Source organism: Passer montanus, unplaced genomic scaffold (assembly GCF_014805655.1).
Source record: "Passer montanus isolate IOZ18808 unplaced genomic scaffold, ASM1480565v1 scaffold28, whole genome shotgun sequence".
NCBI lineage: Eukaryota > Metazoa > Chordata > Aves > Passeriformes > Passeridae > Passer > Passer montanus.
Genome location: NW_024367483.1, coordinates 2462952 through 2481121, shown reverse-complemented (window position 1 = coordinate 2481121; position 18170 = coordinate 2462952). Strand labels below are relative to the sequence as shown.

At 45.1% G+C, this 18170-nt stretch overlaps 1 protein-coding gene across 4 annotated transcripts in view; it reads right to left on the bottom strand.

The window, feature by feature from the left end:
• Nucleotides 1-1246: 1246 nt before the first annotated feature.
• Nucleotides 1247-18170, bottom strand: part of CD247 (CD247 molecule) — a 53240-nt gene continuing 36316 nt past the window's right edge. For 2 of the 4 annotated variants that reach the window (XM_039713144.1, XM_039713142.1), the window contains exons 2-7: nucleotides 8360-8466; nucleotides 6741-6794; nucleotides 5269-5352; nucleotides 4588-4623; nucleotides 3882-3938; nucleotides 1247-2712 (exon numbers count right to left, since the gene is read on the bottom strand). In XM_039713144.1, coding sequence (XP_039569078.1) covers nucleotides 2422-2712; nucleotides 3882-3938; nucleotides 4588-4623; nucleotides 5269-5352; nucleotides 6741-6794; nucleotides 8360-8386 — 549 coding nt within the window. In that variant the 5' untranslated portion in view covers nucleotides 8387-8466 and the 3' untranslated portion in view covers nucleotides 1247-2421. Of the gene's footprint in view, nucleotides 2713-3881; nucleotides 3939-4587; nucleotides 4624-5268; nucleotides 5353-6740; nucleotides 6795-8359; nucleotides 8467-10652; nucleotides 10772-18170 lie in introns of those variants that run through there. The other 2 variants (XM_039713145.1, XM_039713143.1) reach the window with 2 other exon arrangements.

Below are 18170 nucleotides of genomic sequence, written 5' to 3'. Positions count from 1 at the left end.
ACTCTGCTTGAAGCTTTTGTTCTAATTCTGTATTTATCAGCTCCTCTCCCAAAAGCAGAAACAGCTTCAGTTGCTTCCTGAAGACAAAGAGGAGACTCAGCTCAACCCCACGGTGAGTGGCCCCAAAACCAGCATTGGATGCTTTTTGAAGTCAAGGTATCCATTGATACATAAAGAGCATAAAGGTGATTTTTCCCTCCCCCAAAAAATTTAATTCCTGTTGTTTGGTGGTTGGCATTCATGCTGCCAAAGCTTCTGACTTCTACATCTTGCAGATACAGTTATGGTGATTTAAAAAGAGAAAGCTGTTTTCAGCACTCTTTGTTCTTGCAGAAGTGTGCTGAAAATCGAGTGCTTTGCAGCATAACTTTACTGTAATTTTCAGCTCAGCTGTCTCAGTTATCACCCAGTTCTCTCAATTTTTCTTGTCACTGCAGAGAACAGTAAAGGATCTAGGAATTTTTTTTTTTTGTGAGAAGCATTCATTACCATGTCTCAGTTTACTTTTTTTTTGCTTTAATTTATTGCAAATATTCTTTAAAAGCTACAAGCACCTACTGCAGGTACAGTTTTACTGCTTAAAGAAGTAAAACTGCCTTGGAACTTGCATAGCACCCATTTCAGCAAGTTTTTCTGCTGCTAACCCGCCCAGTCCCTGGAAAGAAGACATAACCTCATTTGGCCAGCAGAGCAGCAGCTCTTGTTCCCACAGCCTTGCTTTAGCTCTGCTTCTTCTGTGAGGATGGTGAGATGGCTTGGTCAGCTCCTGAGTCGAGGTGAAACTCCCCTGATGTTGCTGGGCTGGATTTGTCCTTGCTGAATTCCTCCAGGCTTCCCTGTGCAGCCTTGTGAGGCACGGGCAAAGCTGAGGCTGCAGCAGCACGAGGTGAGTGTCCCTTTGGTATCTGGGTTTGGGGCGTTTTCCCAACAGCCCATCCCAGCTTCTGGGACATGTGTAGGTGCTCCTGCTGGAATCCTGTCCTCCTCAGCTTCCCTGGGAGATGGTGCTGCTGGGTGCAGGCTGGTTCAGATGGGCTGAATGCCTCAGGTAAGGAGCTCATGTCATTCCCACTGCTGCTCCCTACACACACACATGGGACTGTGGCACTATTTTATTCATTCATCAAAAACACATGGCATTATTGAACTGGTACCTCCTTGGAATGATTCCTGCACCTTTTAGAGGCAGCCTCATGAGAGACTGGCTTGGAAACTGCATTTATGTTGGCTTTTGTACAGTTTGTTGTCTGGAAATGATAATAGGGGAACCCATCTCCTTGTTTTCTTTGTTTTTCTGCCTTCAAAGAAGTCTCTCACTCAGGTTACCTGGCTCACATTTATGGATGAGTGGCAGTGCCGTTGCTTGATCTCTTTTTGGATATTGGTGCTCATTTTCTTCCTACTGGAAAGTTGGCATTCAGCCTCTCTGCTTCACTACTGTAACATCATGTCACTCTTTATAATTAAAGAAAAATGTTGCCCTCCACTGAAGCAGTTTTTTAAAGGCAAATTTAAAGCAAAAAGGGGTGAAATAGTCTTAAGATAAATACTACAGGAAGTAATACAGTAAATCTTTGCAAATTGTTTAAATGTAATACAGCCATAATTCCATGTCTTAATACTCTGGAAGACAAGGAAGACCTATGGAAATAACCGTGTTTGTTAGAAGATATAGTCTGGTACCAACAACACAAACCTGACCAAAAAAAAAAAATCAGCCTAATACCCACTATATTTGGACACAACTTTACAGATATGTACATTCTAACAGCAGAAGCAGTTACATAATTCAGGAGGAGAGAAGGAAAAGGCCAGGTCCAGATTCTGTGCACCAGCCCATGGCGGCTCTTGCACACAGAAAACACACAGTGCTTGTGTTGGATGGAAAAGGCTTTTCCCCCTCTCCTCCCCAAGGCAGGTGGGCATCTCTCACTCCTGCCCATCCCCTCTGAGGCTCCCCCTTAGCGGGGGGGCAAAGGCTGCATTTGGAGAGCATCGTAAGTGTCCTTGGTTGCTGCACTGAGCCCCTGAAAAAGAGAAACCAGAGAAACAGGTGAGGGATGAGCGTGAGTGCTTCCTTCTTCCTGGCAGCAGCAGGATGGCAGGGGCTCAGTCAGGAGTGTAAGTCTGATTTCTTTTTTCCTCTACAGAGGTTTTTACTCCTGAGTGATTCTTTAGTCTTCGTGTGGTGCAAATAGCTCTTACCTGAAGGCAAGGTACATCCTGAATAATGGTTATGAAAATGTGACCACAGTAAATCATCCTAACTGGTTCTGCAGATCTTTGGAGTACATTTTGTTTGTGTGTTATTAAAAGCTAACTGATGCTAGAATGAGCATCGATAATTAAATGAACAGACATCAAATCATGAACTTTGTTCTCTGGCCTTCTCCTCTTTGATTTGGAAGGGAAATAGGTGCATCAGGAAGCATCCCCTGACAGCCTGACAGTGATGCCCAGTCCTTTCCCTGGCAGCCTGCTCGGGTGAGGCAGCTGTGCCCTGTGGTGTGGATCCCAGAGCAGGGGTAGCTGGGGCTTCCAGGAGGGAGGAGTTAGTGTGACACCTGGTGCCTGCTTGGGAAACTTCCTTTCACTTCTCCGTGCCTCCCCGACAGTGCCATGGGATATCCCACCACAGGTGAGGGAGCAGCCGTGGGAGGTGGTGCCTACCTGGTAGAGACCTTCATTGCCTTTGCCTCGCCGCCTCTGCTGCTTTGGGAAAATAAAACAAGCATGGACTGATTAATGATTATGCAAAAAGAAAGAAGCCCCTGAGTTCCCCCATGCTGTGCTGAGGGTGTACAGGATGTACCAGCTGTGCATGGCCTGGACTCTGCACAGGAAAGCACCTGGTAAGTCTGGACCAGCCCAGACATGCTGCAAGGGCTGTTCAGGAGAAAATAGAGGGGATAGGAAATAAAAACAAATTGGTTACATTTGCTGACATATTTTCCTGTCATACTGTTAGAATGTTGCTATTTCTTTGATTCACTGTATGTATAGAGATTTGGCAGCATTTCTGTAGACACTGATTATTTAGTATTAGATTGTATCACAAATGTGTCAAGGAGTAGTGCTTGTTACAGTTAAAGTTGCAGCAAGCTATTAAATGATCATATATTTGGCATGGGACAAGGGCTTTGGTGCTCTTGTCCCTCCAGAAACAGAAACATTCAAAAAACACAGTGAAACTTTATAGCCCCATAGCTCATAGAAACAGCTTGACTCTGGCAGAGGAGCATTAGAATAAAAAAGGGGAAGAGATTAAATGTTGGTGTTGCTTCAGCATTTCTCAACACTAAACTCTTTTGAAATGCCCCTTTTTTGTGTGTCAGAAGGAAATGAAAGGTTATATATATATATATGACACTTTGACATAAAATAGAACCTGTGTAGGTCAGAGCAATTTTTCATTTTGCCATTAACAAGCGTCCCCAGATGGTTTGTTTCTGACACAAACCCTCCTCCCCCAGCAGTTTGTGCACAGAGCTAAAAATTCTCCCTCTGCTGTAGCTGGAGATGTGAGTGATGTGTGCCTGCTTAAACATTTGAAGGAGGACATTTCCCCTGTTCCCTGTCTGAAGGCAGGCACAAGGAGGGGCTGGCACTGCTCTCCTGATCCTGGAACACCAGCCAGTCTCAGCAGCCCGTGGAGGGGAAACCATAAACCTGCAGCTCCAAACTGCTGTGGAGAAACATGCCCCAAAATCTCCCAGTGCTGCTGGACCATTGCAGCACTTGGCACCAGACCTTCCTTCAGCTGTTCTCACCCATCTCATGTCCTCAGCCCCCCAGCCAGGGCAGCTGTCAGGGATTTTCCGGCCAAAAGCTGAAATATTTTCTGTTGCTGTGTTTTCACCAGGAAGGAAAGTAAGACTCACCTCTCCCTTCATTCCAATCTCACTGTATGCCTCACCCATCTTGTCCTTCTGCAGTGACTGCAGGCAGAGAGGGGGAAAGAGTCAGTGTGACAACAGAAAAAGCAAGGCAGCCCCTGGGTAGCCACATTTAGAACCAGCTGAACTCAGAGTGTCTTGTTCAAGAGCAGTAAAGGTCTTGGAAAGACCAAAGCTTGGAAAGCACCAAAGACCCAGAAAGACCCAAGTTAAGACATGAGAATTAATATTCCTGCATCTGTGCTTCAGAGCACAGACCACCACATTTAGCCAGAATCAAATCAATTCTATCAAGAGGTTCCCAAGCAGCACTGGTATTTGGCCTTTGCCAGAGAGCAGGCACAGGGGCTGGAGTCCATGCACAGGAAACACTGCAGCAGCAATCACATGGGATCAAGGCTGGGTAGTCACTAGCATTAGGCAGTAGCAGGTATCTTGAGCCAAGTTCTTTTCCACATCTCCCCAGTGTTTTGCTCCTGTCACTCAGAAGTGAGCAGAAATTTTCAAGCAAAAACAGAGGGTCTGCTGGGAAGAGTTGGGTGGAAGGACAGAGAAGTCTTAAAAAGCAGCTGTTGAGTTTTGAACCAGAGCTGAAATTGGGTTGCGGGGAGAAAAGTCTCTGTGAAACAGAATCTCCTGTTCCCAGCCATCCCTCCCTCCCTCTCTGCTCCCTCCAGAGTGCTCTACTCACAGTGTAGACAGTGTCCTGAGGGTTCTTTCTTCTCTGCTGTAAAACAGAAGAAAAAAGTTGCCCATACATTGCACTGCCAGCAGCCCCCACCACCTTGTGTGTGCTTATGCATTTGTTCCATGGCACAGCTGGGGCTCTATGGACTTTCCCTGCCCATTCCAGTCCATCCTGCCTCCACCTGTAAGGCTCTGTTCAGACAACTTGTTCTGGGGAAAATTAATTTCACTTTGGCAATTGGTAAAACTTGGTTCTTCTCTTCTCCCCCACTACAGCTGTCACCTGCTGATGCAGGAGGTTTTCCCTCCCTTTTCCTTTGAAAGTGATGGGCTGTGCAGCAGAAGGAGTTGTTTTGGCTGCTGCTCTGCTTTGTGGGCGCTTGTTTGATGGCATCAGACGCAGCGAGCTCTGTGAAACACCCACGGCTGCCGGGCCTCCTCCGCATCCGCCCGGGTGTCACTTCCCACCCCGGCTGGCTGCGAGCTCCCGGCCCAGCCAGGGGACAGAGATCAAAGGGCAGGGGGAGCTTCGCTGCTGCCCCCCGCGCCGCCCGGGCTACGACACGAATCGCGTCGTGCCCTCCCCAGGAAGGCGCTGGGGTGGCTGCCGGTGCCAGCAGCGCCGTGACACGGCGTGGGAGGCCCCAGATCAAAGGGCAGAGGCGCACATGTGCGTGGAGGTTACCTGGTGTCTCCCGCCCAGCTCGGGGTCTGCTCCTCGCTTTCCTCCCAGCACATCGTAATCGTCTCGGTGCCCGCGGGAGAGCTTCTGAAAGGGAGAGCAAAAGCACCGGGTGGGCACCGTGATAATGAGATAATAATAGATCTTAACTCAGAAAAGAAGGGGAACCCAGCTCAGCTCACAAGGACTGTCACTGAACTAGAAATTCTTTATGCTCCCTAATGCAACTGTCAACAGCAATGTCTGCATTTAAGCCATGGAAATGACACAAAACTGCAAGCTGTTGCATCAAAAACCTTTCCTAAGTGGAAATGAGTTGAGAACTAGAGAGCATGACTCTGACTTTCATGCTTTCTGTTCCACTGGAGAGCAAAGACCCACAAGCTTAATTTTTCTTGGAGAGCTGCTCATCTAAATTTGCATCAAGGAGCTACAGAAATGTTATGCCCAACACAATTCTTAGCTGGAAAAAGGTTACCTTGGACAAGGGCAAAGGAGAGATTTCAGGTCAAAATAACACAGCTGACAGAGTGACAGTACTTGAAAAGTGATGGGCTACACTTAAACTGAAAAGAAATTGCATTAGTGTTCAGACTTTACAGAGTTAAACAGAACTCATCACAGGATGTGGCTATGGTCAAAAGCGTGAGAAAAAAAAATTAAAAGACAGCTAGACATAGCAAAAATAGTTAGAGTTTAATGCTGCCATGAGTGGGCAATTCAGTGAGGAGGCTCAGGCAGGATCTTGTCTTTGTCCTCTTTCACTGCCTAAAGATGCTGCCCACGGTCAGGGCACAGGACAAGACACTTCTCTGGTATGATCTGGTACAAGAGGCCTTGCTGTGGGGCAACAGGAAAGCTCGGGAATGGAGGCACAGGGGCTGTGGTGGCTCAGGCTCCACACACTTGAGAGTGGAAGGGCTGCAGGTGCAGTCAGCTCCCCAGCATTCCTTGGCATTTGCCCAGCCCACATCAAACAGCAGCAGCAACGGGGGCAGTGGCTGCACACACCCCCAGAGCTCTCACAGACCTGTTTGTTCCATGGGGCAGCACAACAAACAACCTGGGCTCCTGCCAACCAGGAACTCAGTGGGCCAGATCATTTGCCCAGCCCACATCAAACAGCAGCAGCAACAGGGGCAGTGGCTGCACCCCCAGAGCTCTCACAGGCCTGTTTGTTCCACAGGGCAGCACAACAAACAGCCTGGGCTCCTGCCAACCTGGAACTCAGTGGGCCAGATCAGGAACCAACAGCCCAAAGAGCTCTCCAGCATCTGGCCAGAGTGGTGACAGCAGAAGCTGTCCCTGTGAGGTTTTACCTTTCCTCCTTACAGCTGCCATGCTGCTCACATCTACAGCCTACTTGTTAGCTGGCTCATCCAAAGCTGCTCTGAGCAGCAGGCAGTTCACTGTCTCTGTGCCCCAAAAGCTCTGTCTGGGTGGTGGATCAGAACACAAAGACCAGAGTTACTCACGTTGTACACGTCATCCTGGCCTGCTCGCAGCTGTGGTTCAGAGGCCTGGCTGAGCTGGAAGAGAGACCATTCCATGAGCAGAGACACACTGGCTCCCCTGAGTCCTTCCATTCCCTCTCTCCTACCATTACTCTTACCAGAAACAGGGCAACCTGTAGCCATGATATTTTATGAAAAATCCTTTGCTAGGATTTTTCTCCTGAGGAGCCTCAGGAAAGAAATGTAAACAACATCCATCTGCGGTTGTGGAATGCAACAGGTGCAGCTGTGACTGGTGCATGTTGGTTGTTTCTAATTAATGGCCAATCACAGTCAGCTGGCTCGGACTCTCAGCGTCAGGAGCCTTGTTATTAATTCCTCTCCTGCTCTTTCCAGCCTTCTGATGAATCCTTTTCTCTCTATTCTTTTAGTATAGTTTTAGTATATCATTTTAATATAATATATATCATAATATAATAAATCAGCCTTTGGAAACATGGAGTCAAGATTCAGATCTCCTTACTCGTCCCGGGAGCCCCCGTTGGACCAAGCACAGCAACCCACAAACAGCTCCCTGTGTGGCTACAGGCAATGCAAACCCCTGCTGCAGCAGCACTTTTATCCACACAGCAGCCTGCCCTCAGCAGCCAAGTCATTTTATTTCACATAACACCAGCTCACAAACATCTGTGTTTGTTCCCCACACACCTGCCCTCTCTCCGTTCCCTTCCTGTTATAATCTCGTGCCTCCCAGGGGCTTTGGTTCTCCAGCTGCTTGCAAAGTTATTTGGCTTCCTGCAGGGAATCCCTGCATCCCTCAGGAGCAGCACTTGGCTTGCAGGGCTCTGGTGCCACCCCAATAAGTTGATGTGAGTGGCAGCTAACAAAGAGGTAAAGGATTATCTCTTCTGTAGCTACTCTTTGGCTCAGCTGCTCACAATGCTTACAAGAAATCAATTGCTAAGCCAAAATTTCAGGTAAAGAGGGGCAGTCTTGGATCAATGAGAGCAGCTGATTTGTGTTGTAGTGTTTAAACAAAAACCCTGTCAAACTATATTCTGTATTGATTTACTCTTTTTGAGTTATTATCACATTCAATTCTTTATTAAATGTAACTTCTAGCTCGGTCTATATTAGGCATAGAATCATGTTTGTAGCAAATACCCAAGTCCTCTCCTGTGGATGTTTGGGTTCTTGCATCATCACACTCATACTATCAAAGATGTCTGAATTGTTGAGACATTTTAATACATCCTTCACAAGCTTGCCATTTTCCCTGAATTTTCTCTGTATCCCCTCCTCTCTTTCCAGTGACAAATCAGGAGAAAAAAAATCCACATTACTCTTGACCAGTCACTCCCCATCTACAAAATCCAGAATCTGATGTATCCATAAGTGTAACATCAAAACACTCTCATATACTCATTCCCCCCTCCATTCTTTGGAAAGAACTGCTTTAGGTTGCTCAAGTGGACACCAGAAACAAAGGAGGAAAAAAAAGAAAAAAGAGAGATAGAAAGAAAGCAAAGGAATAAAAAAGTCTCATTCTAAGAGATGGTTCCCCTCCACTCCACTTTCCAACCCAGCTCAACTGCCTCACACCACCAAATCCAAATGCATCTGTGTTGGGTTGCACTGACCTTTGCCTTCACAAAAAGGGCTGTCATGATCACTGCATAAATGAAGAGGAATCCATCCAGCACGTAGCAGAGCCTGGGATCTGTGAGGCCAAGAACTGATGCAGCATCTGCACAAAAAGATCAGATACATCAGCAAACAAATCATTTTTGTCACTGGGTGCTTGGCAGCATAAATGTGACAGTGCTGCACAGCACTCCATGCAAAAATAATAGCCAACACTGCCCCTTGGCAAAGGAGATGGAATTCTGAATATAAGCATTATAGGATTAATCTGGTCAGAAAGGACCATGGCAAGTTCAGCCTTCTCTCTAAACAGGTTCAGTTAAACCAGACTGTTCAGGACCTCAGCCTGCTGAGAGAATCTCCATGGACAGAAGCATTTGCAAGCTCCCCCAACCAACACAGGATGTTTATTTTCTGGGAAAACACAGCAGCAGCTCCTGCAGGGATTCATGACTGGGCTTGGTTAAGGCTTCCTTCATCAAGTGAGAGTGAGAAAATACATTGTTTGAACAAAATTTTAGGGGAGGGCTTAATTCTGCATTAAATGTAAAGAAAGATTGACATCATCACATTCAGTGATGTAAGAGTAACTTGAACCCATTGCCACTCATGTTTTCCATGTGACTCCTAAAAAGGAAGTCTCCATCTCTTCAGCCACCATTTAAATATCTATACACTCTCCTAAAAAGGAAGTCTCCATCTCTTCAGATGGAGACCACATCCAGCAGGACACCTTAAGATTGTTGAGTTTCAGCAGATAAACCTGATAAAACTGCTTCTGTATCAGTTAATAATGATGTAGAAAGTTCACAAAATGTAGCTAAAAAAATCAAAGGCTAAGTAACTGTGGATCCAATAAGCAGTTCCAGGTCCATCCCCAAGGAAAAGCTGTATTGCACAGTTATATAAAAAACCAACCAAACAAACGCCTTAAAATTAATTTGAGTTGTGCTTTGTGCAGATTTGGAGGGAGTTCAAAAGAGAAAGACAAAAATTATCAATAACCTGAAAAGCCCGTTGATGAAGATAAACAATCACTGTTCCCACTGACAGCCTCACACACCCAGAAAAAATACCACAGAGTAGATTTGTTTGTTTGTCTGAACTAGGAGCTTGCATTCATTTTTTTTCCCTAAATCATGCATTTAGAAACAAATCCATTAAAATAAATTGAGATCCTAGATGATTTTCTTTCTTCCCTCTCTTTTTCTGTCATTTAAAAAATATGGTTCAAGCACTTTATGAGAAATACCCTTTACCACATTTCCTCAGGACTATAAAATTTCATATATATGGGGCAAACAGAGACAGAGAGATTACATTATTTACCCAACATTGTATATAAAACCAACAAACAAGCTGAGATTACCTTCCCAGGGATTTTCTCCTAAACAGTTCACAGGACGATATTTACACCAGCCTGGAGGCATCCGAGATGCTGCTGAAGGCAGCATTTTTGGGTACTCTTTGGGTGTCCTGGCCTGAATCCTCTCTTCTTGTACCAAAGCCAGGCACATTCATACAATCATCTCAAGTCCAATATTTCTCCAGCACAAATAAAATCCCCAGACCAGGAGGAGAAGAAGCAGGAGACACAGAGAACTGTGGAGGAGATGTCAGGAGTGCAGGGGATTTTGCTGTGGCTCTGTGCCAACCATTGTCAACCTTGGCTGACTCTGCAGAGTGGGGCAGCCTGGCCTCCAGCATCCCAGGTAATGGATTAAACTGGTCAGTGAGGGAAGGCTGCTACTCTGGCTGTGGTTGTTCCTGGAAAAACACGTTTTGAGACTGTGAAAAAGTCCAATGTTTAGGAAAAAACCCAATAAAATGAATAGAATTATTAGGGTGGGGAAAGACCTCCAATATCATCAAGTTGAGCCTTCAGCCAAATACCACCATGCCCACTAAACCATATTGTGAAGTGACACATCTATTGATTTTCTGAACACTTCCAGGGATGGTGACTCCACCATTTCCCTTGGGACCCTGTTTCAATGCTTAACCACTCTTACAGTGCAGAAAATTTTCCTCATCCTTTCCAACCTTGAAGCTGGCGCAGCTTGAAGCTACTTCCCCTTGTCTTATCTGTTCATGTTATTTCCTTCCTTAATACATTTGATTTCTGTATTCTTAACCAAAGCAAAATGTACAAAGCATTTTCTAAATAATAACATTTGAAACAGGGCTCTGAATTAGAAAGAGAGAAAAAGACAGAAGGTACAAAGCCTGTTGAAAGAAAGGTCAAAGAGATAGGAAGCACAATGAACAAGTGGCAGTTGGAGCAGTTACCATCCGTTCAGGTGAACAGGAGCAGTTCAAGCTTTTAAATCGCCAGAGGAGGGGTTATTGCCTCTTCAAAACAGAAGGCCAGTCCCTTAGGCACCACCAAAATGCACTTTCTGTCCCTCGTCAGCCATGGTCTGGGGGCTGGAGAAGGCCAGTCCCTTAGGCACCACCAAAATGCACTTTGTCAGCCATGGTCTGGGGGCTGAGGCCAAGGTCACAGCAGATGAGCTGATGATGGGAGCTGGGCAGAGCAATCACGCTCAGCTGCCTCACACAGAGCAAAGCACAAACAGTAAACAAATAGCAAAGCACAAATAGCAAATATTTCACTGATGATTCCTACTCTGCTAACCTCACAGGTTACCCACTGCCTACTGGGAATTGCACAGTGCCTTTCCAATACTCACATACCAGAACTGAGAGGAGTCAGTCACTGAGCAGAGCAGTGCTCAGGTTTCCAGCCCTCCTCAATCCCAATTCCCTACACCTGCAGCTCTGTCAGCAGCTGTGCTTCTGCTCCTGAGAAGTTTCTTCCCAGCACCTCCTCCTTCCAAAGCCTGGACTTTTGTTCCCCCTTTTCTCTGCTCCCACCCAGCCATGCAGCCCTGCTCTCCTCAGTGCCTGGGCATTCTCTCCTGCTACTGCAGGTCCTGCACTCCCACATCTGGACACCAGGCTGGCATCTCCCCAGAGCACCTCTGCCAACAACCCCCTGTGGCCTTTTACTTTCTGAAGCATGGGTGAAGAAAAAAAGAGAAAGAAAAAGTTAAAAAAGGCGATTCAGAGCTGCTGTGGACAAGCAAGTGAGAAAAAGCCAGTGGTGAGAGGCCAGGAGCCGAGGCAGAGGAAGCCTGGGGTGGCGAGAGAGGCTGCGCTGCGGGCGCCCGCCTCGAGAGCCCTGCGTGGTTTCACAGTTTCAGGCCCAGCTCCAGCTCTCCTGCACAGGGCAGCAAGCTCAGCTTCAGCCACCTGCCCACACTGCCTGCTGCTCCAGCCCTGGAGAGACACAGCGAGTCCCAGAACCACATCCAGACATGGTCACTGTTCCAAAACGTGAGGGAGGGATGCTGCGCCCCAAAGCTGGCTGGGGTCCAATCCACAGGGCACCCAGTACCAGTGGGGACCAGCTGAACTGAATCACTGGAACGTGGCCTGGGCCCTTGAAACATGCCAGAACATTTCTTTTTAATAGGATTTTCCTCCCCAATGTTTTTAGTGTGCATCTGGATTGGGTTAGACCATGATTCCTGATAATAGTTTGAGAAATACAGACCGTAAAAGCTGAATTACTTGTAAATCCAGATCACATCTATCTACCATAAATTTTTTTCTCTCCCATGGGCCTTATTAAGTGATTCATTTAAGGGTTTTACTTTTAGGGGTTACCAAAATTCAGTAACACATCTATAAATGAAGCGTTTTATCTTCCTGGAAACCGAGTTTTCCAGTGAAGCCCAAGGAAACCAATCTCAGCACAAGAGATTTATTGATACAACTGTGGTTGTATCAATACGAAGGTGTTTAAAGGCAGATCCTGCAGGGCCTTCTCCCAACAGCCCAGAGCTGCTTGCTGGGCAGCTTTTCTCAGACACCACCATCTTCCACTGGCAGTGATCCCTATGACTCTGGATGATCTGGGTGTGATGGGTCTTGCCTCACTGCTGCTGTCTGAGAGCAGAATTCTGAACCCAAGAGAGCTCCCTGAGCTCAGGGCAGAAGGAGACAGAGGAGACAGATGAGTACCCTGCACGGTGCTTCACTTCAGGTGTACACAGACCTGCAGCTGAAAGGACAGCCCAGATTAAATGCCTACAAGTTAGCCAGCTAAAATTATTACAGATAATCCTGTTCGTAAAGAATGTATCTGTCATGGTGTTTGTTTATATTTGTAGACTTCTATGGGGTTTAGTCATAGGTAGAAACAACAAACAAACCTGTGACCCTCCAGGGCTGCAGAAGCAGAGGCCAATTCTCCTTCACTTGCAGAAGGCAGAGGCTCAATTAATTTGTTATCAATATTTCATCAGATATTTGTGAAACACAGCATGGCCCAAAGCAAAGCTTGAAGCCCTTGAAGTTCAGCATTAGAGTTAGTTGTTGTTGTCGTCGGGGGAAACTGCTGATACGATCAGGATTCAGGTTACAAGAACAAATGTTGGGCAGCCCAAATAATTACATTTAAAAAGGAAAGCATTTAAGGCTATTAGCTTCCAATTTTTTACACCAAAAATGTTCACCCTATGGAATGTCAAGGTAAAGCACTTTAGGATTCTTGTGAGCCTTTCATACTCCTTTTAGGATCCCTTTCAGGGAGGCACTAACACAGAGTTCAAAGAATTCAGGTTTTCCTCTGATTTAGTTGTAAGAAATAGAGTCAAAAGAAGGAAAATATTATAGTGCCACAAAGGGTTAAATATTGGTGTTCCTGACCATGGCAGGGGGTTTGAAACTAGATGATCTTTTAGGTCCTTTCCAACCCAAATTTTTCTATGATTCTACGACTTTCTAGCACATCATGGAATAAAGATTCTAATAAAAAAGTCCAGGGTACTGTAACAGGAGCAAGACAAGAAGATCTCCAGCTGCTGTTTGATATGTGGGAAGAGGAAACTATCTACCTTTCCAGTCTGAAGGTGGAGAAGATTAACTTTGCATGTATAATTAAATAAAGCAGCCTTTCACCCTCTAAATCCTTCCAGAGCCTCGTCAGAAACAGAAAGGAGGGGAGTGCCTTGCTCATCTCTGGAAGGGGACTCCTTGCTTCATCAAAACAGTCAGTCATTCTCAGAAAAAGCAACTGCTTTCACTTCTCACTTCAGCAAGGACCCGGTGCAAAGGGCTTTCCTGAAGCAAGCCTGCTGTTGCCTCCTAGAGACAGCAAACCATGCACAGGGCAACTCCAGACATGGATATCCACCAAGCTGGGCTGACAGCTGCAAGCTGTGCAGCTCTTTCAGCTTTTGTAGGGGGTTTAGATTAGGCACAAGTGCTTTTACTAGACCCATCTTCATCAGGGACAGCAAAAGTTTAATCCAGTTAATGCAAAAGGTGTTCCCCGCTGTAAATTTTCTAGTTTCTAATTCAATCTGGTGTTAAGTGTACAAAGAGGCAAGAATTATTATTCAAATGCTTCTAGGTCACTTAGCCTTTCCCTTGCCCTACAACCCTGTCCCACAGCAGTAACTCACCCCAGACTGATTTACTGTCAGGTGGCCTTTTCATTCCAGCTCCTACAACCCCGTGCGCATGATGGAGGACCACATAAAAGAATCGAGCCTCCTTGTCTCCCTGGGAATCCCAAGAGACTTCACAGCGCGAGGCTGAAGGAAGAGGCACTGAGTCAGGCACAAGGAGAATCGAGCCTCCTTGTCTCCCTGGGAATCCCAAGAGACTTCACAGTGGCGAGGCTGAAGGAAGAGACACTGAGTCAGGCACAATCTGCTGCTGATCACAATCAGATGTGTTCCTCTGCCCAGCGAGCACTTCTCAGAGTGGCAGACAATTCCCCAAGTACTTTAAATTAGCATTTTTAAGTTAGATTTTACAACTAGCCCACAGCTCATGGCTCCAGTAATCAAATCTACTGATAACATTAAGAACAATTCCCAGCCAGGTGATTTTTAAGGCATTCCCACTCCCTTTTATCCTAATTTCAAACTTCCAAAAGTCATTAAGCCCAGGTGGGCTGTCCCACCTGGTGGGAAATGGTGGGAACTGAATGCAGAGATGCTCAGGCCCAGCAAGAGCCTCACCAGGGCTGGTGTGTCAGCCCAAGCTTGATTGCAACTGCCTTGATTTGCTGCCAGCAGAGCAGTAAAAAATGCCTCACAAGAACACAAGGTAAGGGTGGAGGTGCTGGAGGGAGAACTGCAGCGACAAGGAGCCATTTACAGAGAGCAGTCAGCCCATGAGCAATTCCTTGCCCTGCAGCCAACATGCACCACAGCTGGGACAGTGACAGGAGCCATCCCTGATGGATGGTCAAAGCCATGCCTGGACACTCCTCACTGCTAATCCTACTGGAATCTAATCAGGGTTTGGGTTTTTTTTCTTTTTTCTGGGATCAATTTCCACCTGAACTCACCGACAGCACCTGATCTAAGCAGTGCCAAAAGAGCCAGAGTAGGGAAGGACACCAAACCCCCAGTAATGAAACCATCCACGTTTTTAGGTTAATTTCATAGCAACACTTTTCAAAACCCAGGTAGCTGTCACTCAAGACTTTCAAAACATTTCTCATACAAGGTTTTACGGCAGATAAATGACTGAATCACAAGGAAGGTAGGCACACAAGGTGGGAAAATGATGGGAAGACTGCAAGATTTACTTTAGCAGGAAAACTAGGAGCAGACTGTTTTAAGGCTAACAAAGCCTCAAGGTGTTTTCACTGCAACATCCACTTGCAACGAGGCTTCTGAGGGTGAAGAAATTCCTAGTGAAGCTTGGTGTCAAGGAGGGAAATAGTTAAACCATCTGCAGATGCAGTGGGCAGGAAGGAGGTTGCACCAACGGCTGAGGCTCTAAACCCTGCAGTAGCAGCACACACCGGGAGGGAGAGGTTTCAGAGCAGTGCCCTGCCACTGACCCACTTAGGGGAGAGAGGTGTGTGTCATGTCCTGCCCCTGCCAGAGGATGCACAGGCAAAAAAACCTCTCCTGGGCAACAGCAAGTTGTGTACAGAGTAGAGAGAAAGGTTGATTAAGGATTTGGGTTAATATTAATTCCCTGCATCTATTTCTTGCAGCATTGCTCAACAAAACTTAGCAATAATAGTATTAAGACCACTGGGGGATATTCCACTCTGAAAGGAGCACATGAAGCATTTCAGAGGCCTCAAAAAACCAGAGCCAATGGATGAGCTCTCACAAAATGGAAATATCACAACAAACTTTGCCTGGGTCCTCGATGGACTCCTTCAGCAAAGGGGTTCAGAACAAACCCTAACTGCTTGGAATCACACATTCCACATGGAAAAAAAAAAAAAAAGGAATTGCTTCTTCCACCCGTTAAATGCCCTTTTTCTGATTTGGGAGCATTCACATTTCCATAGCATGTAGCAACTATGCAGCTGAAATTTTATGGCAGAGCAAAGCACTGCTGAAGAGAAAAGCTTTGTCATGGATCTGCAGGTGGGGCAGGGATTTATTTATCTCTGTTAACAACTCACTGCTGAGGCTGTGCTCCTCTGTCAGGTGACAAAACTGTGGCTGGTACATCTCCACTGCTGTATTTTGTAAGGGCTACCTGAAGGACTACACCCAACTTTAGAAAACCTTATCTTAGATGGCATTACAGGATAAGGGGAAAGCAAAGAGCTGTATTTTGAAACACACCATCTCACACAAAGGTAGGAAACTGCAAGAATAAAGAGCTTATATATAAATTTTGACTGGAATAAAGACTGTTAGAAAGCAATAGTTCTGATGTGGGGTGGGAGAAATAGGAGGAAAGAATTTCCTTATCATTAATGACTTTATATAACACTTTTATTTCACCAACTATAAGATAAAACTAATACATTAACTGTCAAAAATACTGAAGTGCTCTCAAAAGCTCAGGCACTGGAAGCTGGTACCTTCTTAATTGCTTCTCTATGGAAACAGACTTCTAGGAAAAAAAATCCAAAAACCCAAGGAAAAGGACCCCAATCTCTCATCACAAAGAAAATCTCCTGTTTATTTATACTATGAATTTAAACTGTTCTTTGGCAGTATTTGGAACCGAGATGGAGTAATTATGATTTACCCATTGCATTCAACTAATATTAAAATTTTTCAAGTCAATTCCAATAATTACTTGGCAATACACTGAAAATCTGGAAAGGTGAGCTACCATGAGTAATTTAAATTCATTTCATCCACAGCATTAAATTTACTCTATTGGCTTTTCTTCAAGATTTTTTGTTAAAATATTTTCCAGAAATTTAGCAAAGAGAAATCCTATTCTGTTGCTTGTGACTAGATTTAGTTTAGTTTTGTTTTCCTGGAGGAGCAGCACAGCTGTTTCAGAGGATTTAGATACCTTTTATTCTTTCCATCTTAACATAGACAAGCAGCTCTCAGCCACTTACCAGATATATTTTACAGAACAATTCTGCTCATACCTTCAAGTTTCAGAGCACCTCTCTGAAGCAGCCACTTGAGATGGGATATTATGTTGTCTCTGATTTTTCTCCCTCCAACTAATTTTGTGAGTGTAGAATCACGCACTTGTACTGCCAGTGCATTCATCTATCTAATTGCTTGTCAGCCTCATAAAACATGTTCCTTTTAAGATCTTTAATGCTGCCTCTAAAATGGATGAAAATTTTGAAATTGTGTTTACTTTAAACAGGCCCTCTCTCCCACAAAAAGCCAGATTGGGAAGCCTCTGGGATATGGAGAGAGATAAAAAGGCTGTGTGGAAACTGTACTTGTTTGCTTTCTGTGTGCAGCTGAGATGGATTTAGAATGCAAAGGAAATTTATATGAGCTCCATTTTTCATAGCACTGGGAGCTTAGGTCAGCTTTATTGAAAGCACAGTTTGGGAAAGTGCAGTCACAGAACTGCTGGATGGAGTGAAAAATTGCCAAGTGATCAAATGCCCACAGAAAATAAATTTTCTCCTAAAAGGATCCTTAGTGTTTAATTTACTTTTTGTACTCTGTAAGAAAAATCTTTCTTCTACTTCTATCCATTACAAGTTTTTCTTGCCACGGAACCCTTCATTGTGTATCGTACTGTCTAAAATACTTAACAAAAAAATGGGGAGCCAGAAAACGCATGGGCTTGTACAGGACAAAACTCTCCTCCCTTAATACCAATGCTTTTCTGAGATTAGTTGTGATGAATCCATAGTTCATTCACATCTGGACTTGGTGTGTATTCCTAATAGGACAGAGAGGAAGAGGGAAGGTACCAGGGACCCATTTCAAGATGCTTTGCAGTGGCCTCATCTGTGCCGCCGGGAGTTTCTGACATGTGCAAGCCTGGAATTAATCCCATCAAGCAAAGTGTTATCCCACAGAATTAACCATTAGATGTGCATTAATTATTTCAATCTATCCCCTGAAATCCATTTGGAGAAGTTGCCCTGTTCTTACAGACAAAAAAAGTGAAGCTGTGGGAGCCGATAGCACTCACGAGGATTGTGCTGGGTTTTATCACATCCAAATGGAGGAAGAAATTCAAGTGAATGTAAAATGTCCTGGTTTTCTTCCCAATAAAGAGCAGATTCCAAAATGGGTGGATTCATTCCCCACACCATTGATTTCAAATTAGCAAAGGCCATTTAATTCAATGAGAACAGGTTTAGCCGCTGAGCAGACACATGTACACCTTCAAAGGGGCACAAGAAACACGGACTGTGCATCTATAATTGAAAGATAAATGCAAATGTTTTTTCTAACACACTGCAGCAAAAAAATATTTACTCAATCTAACAAATTTAAGTTTGTTGAGTATGACCCTACACAATTTTTTTTTCTGGAAAATAAACTTTTTCATTACTCTCTAAATTCTCTGTATTCGACCCTGCTTTTG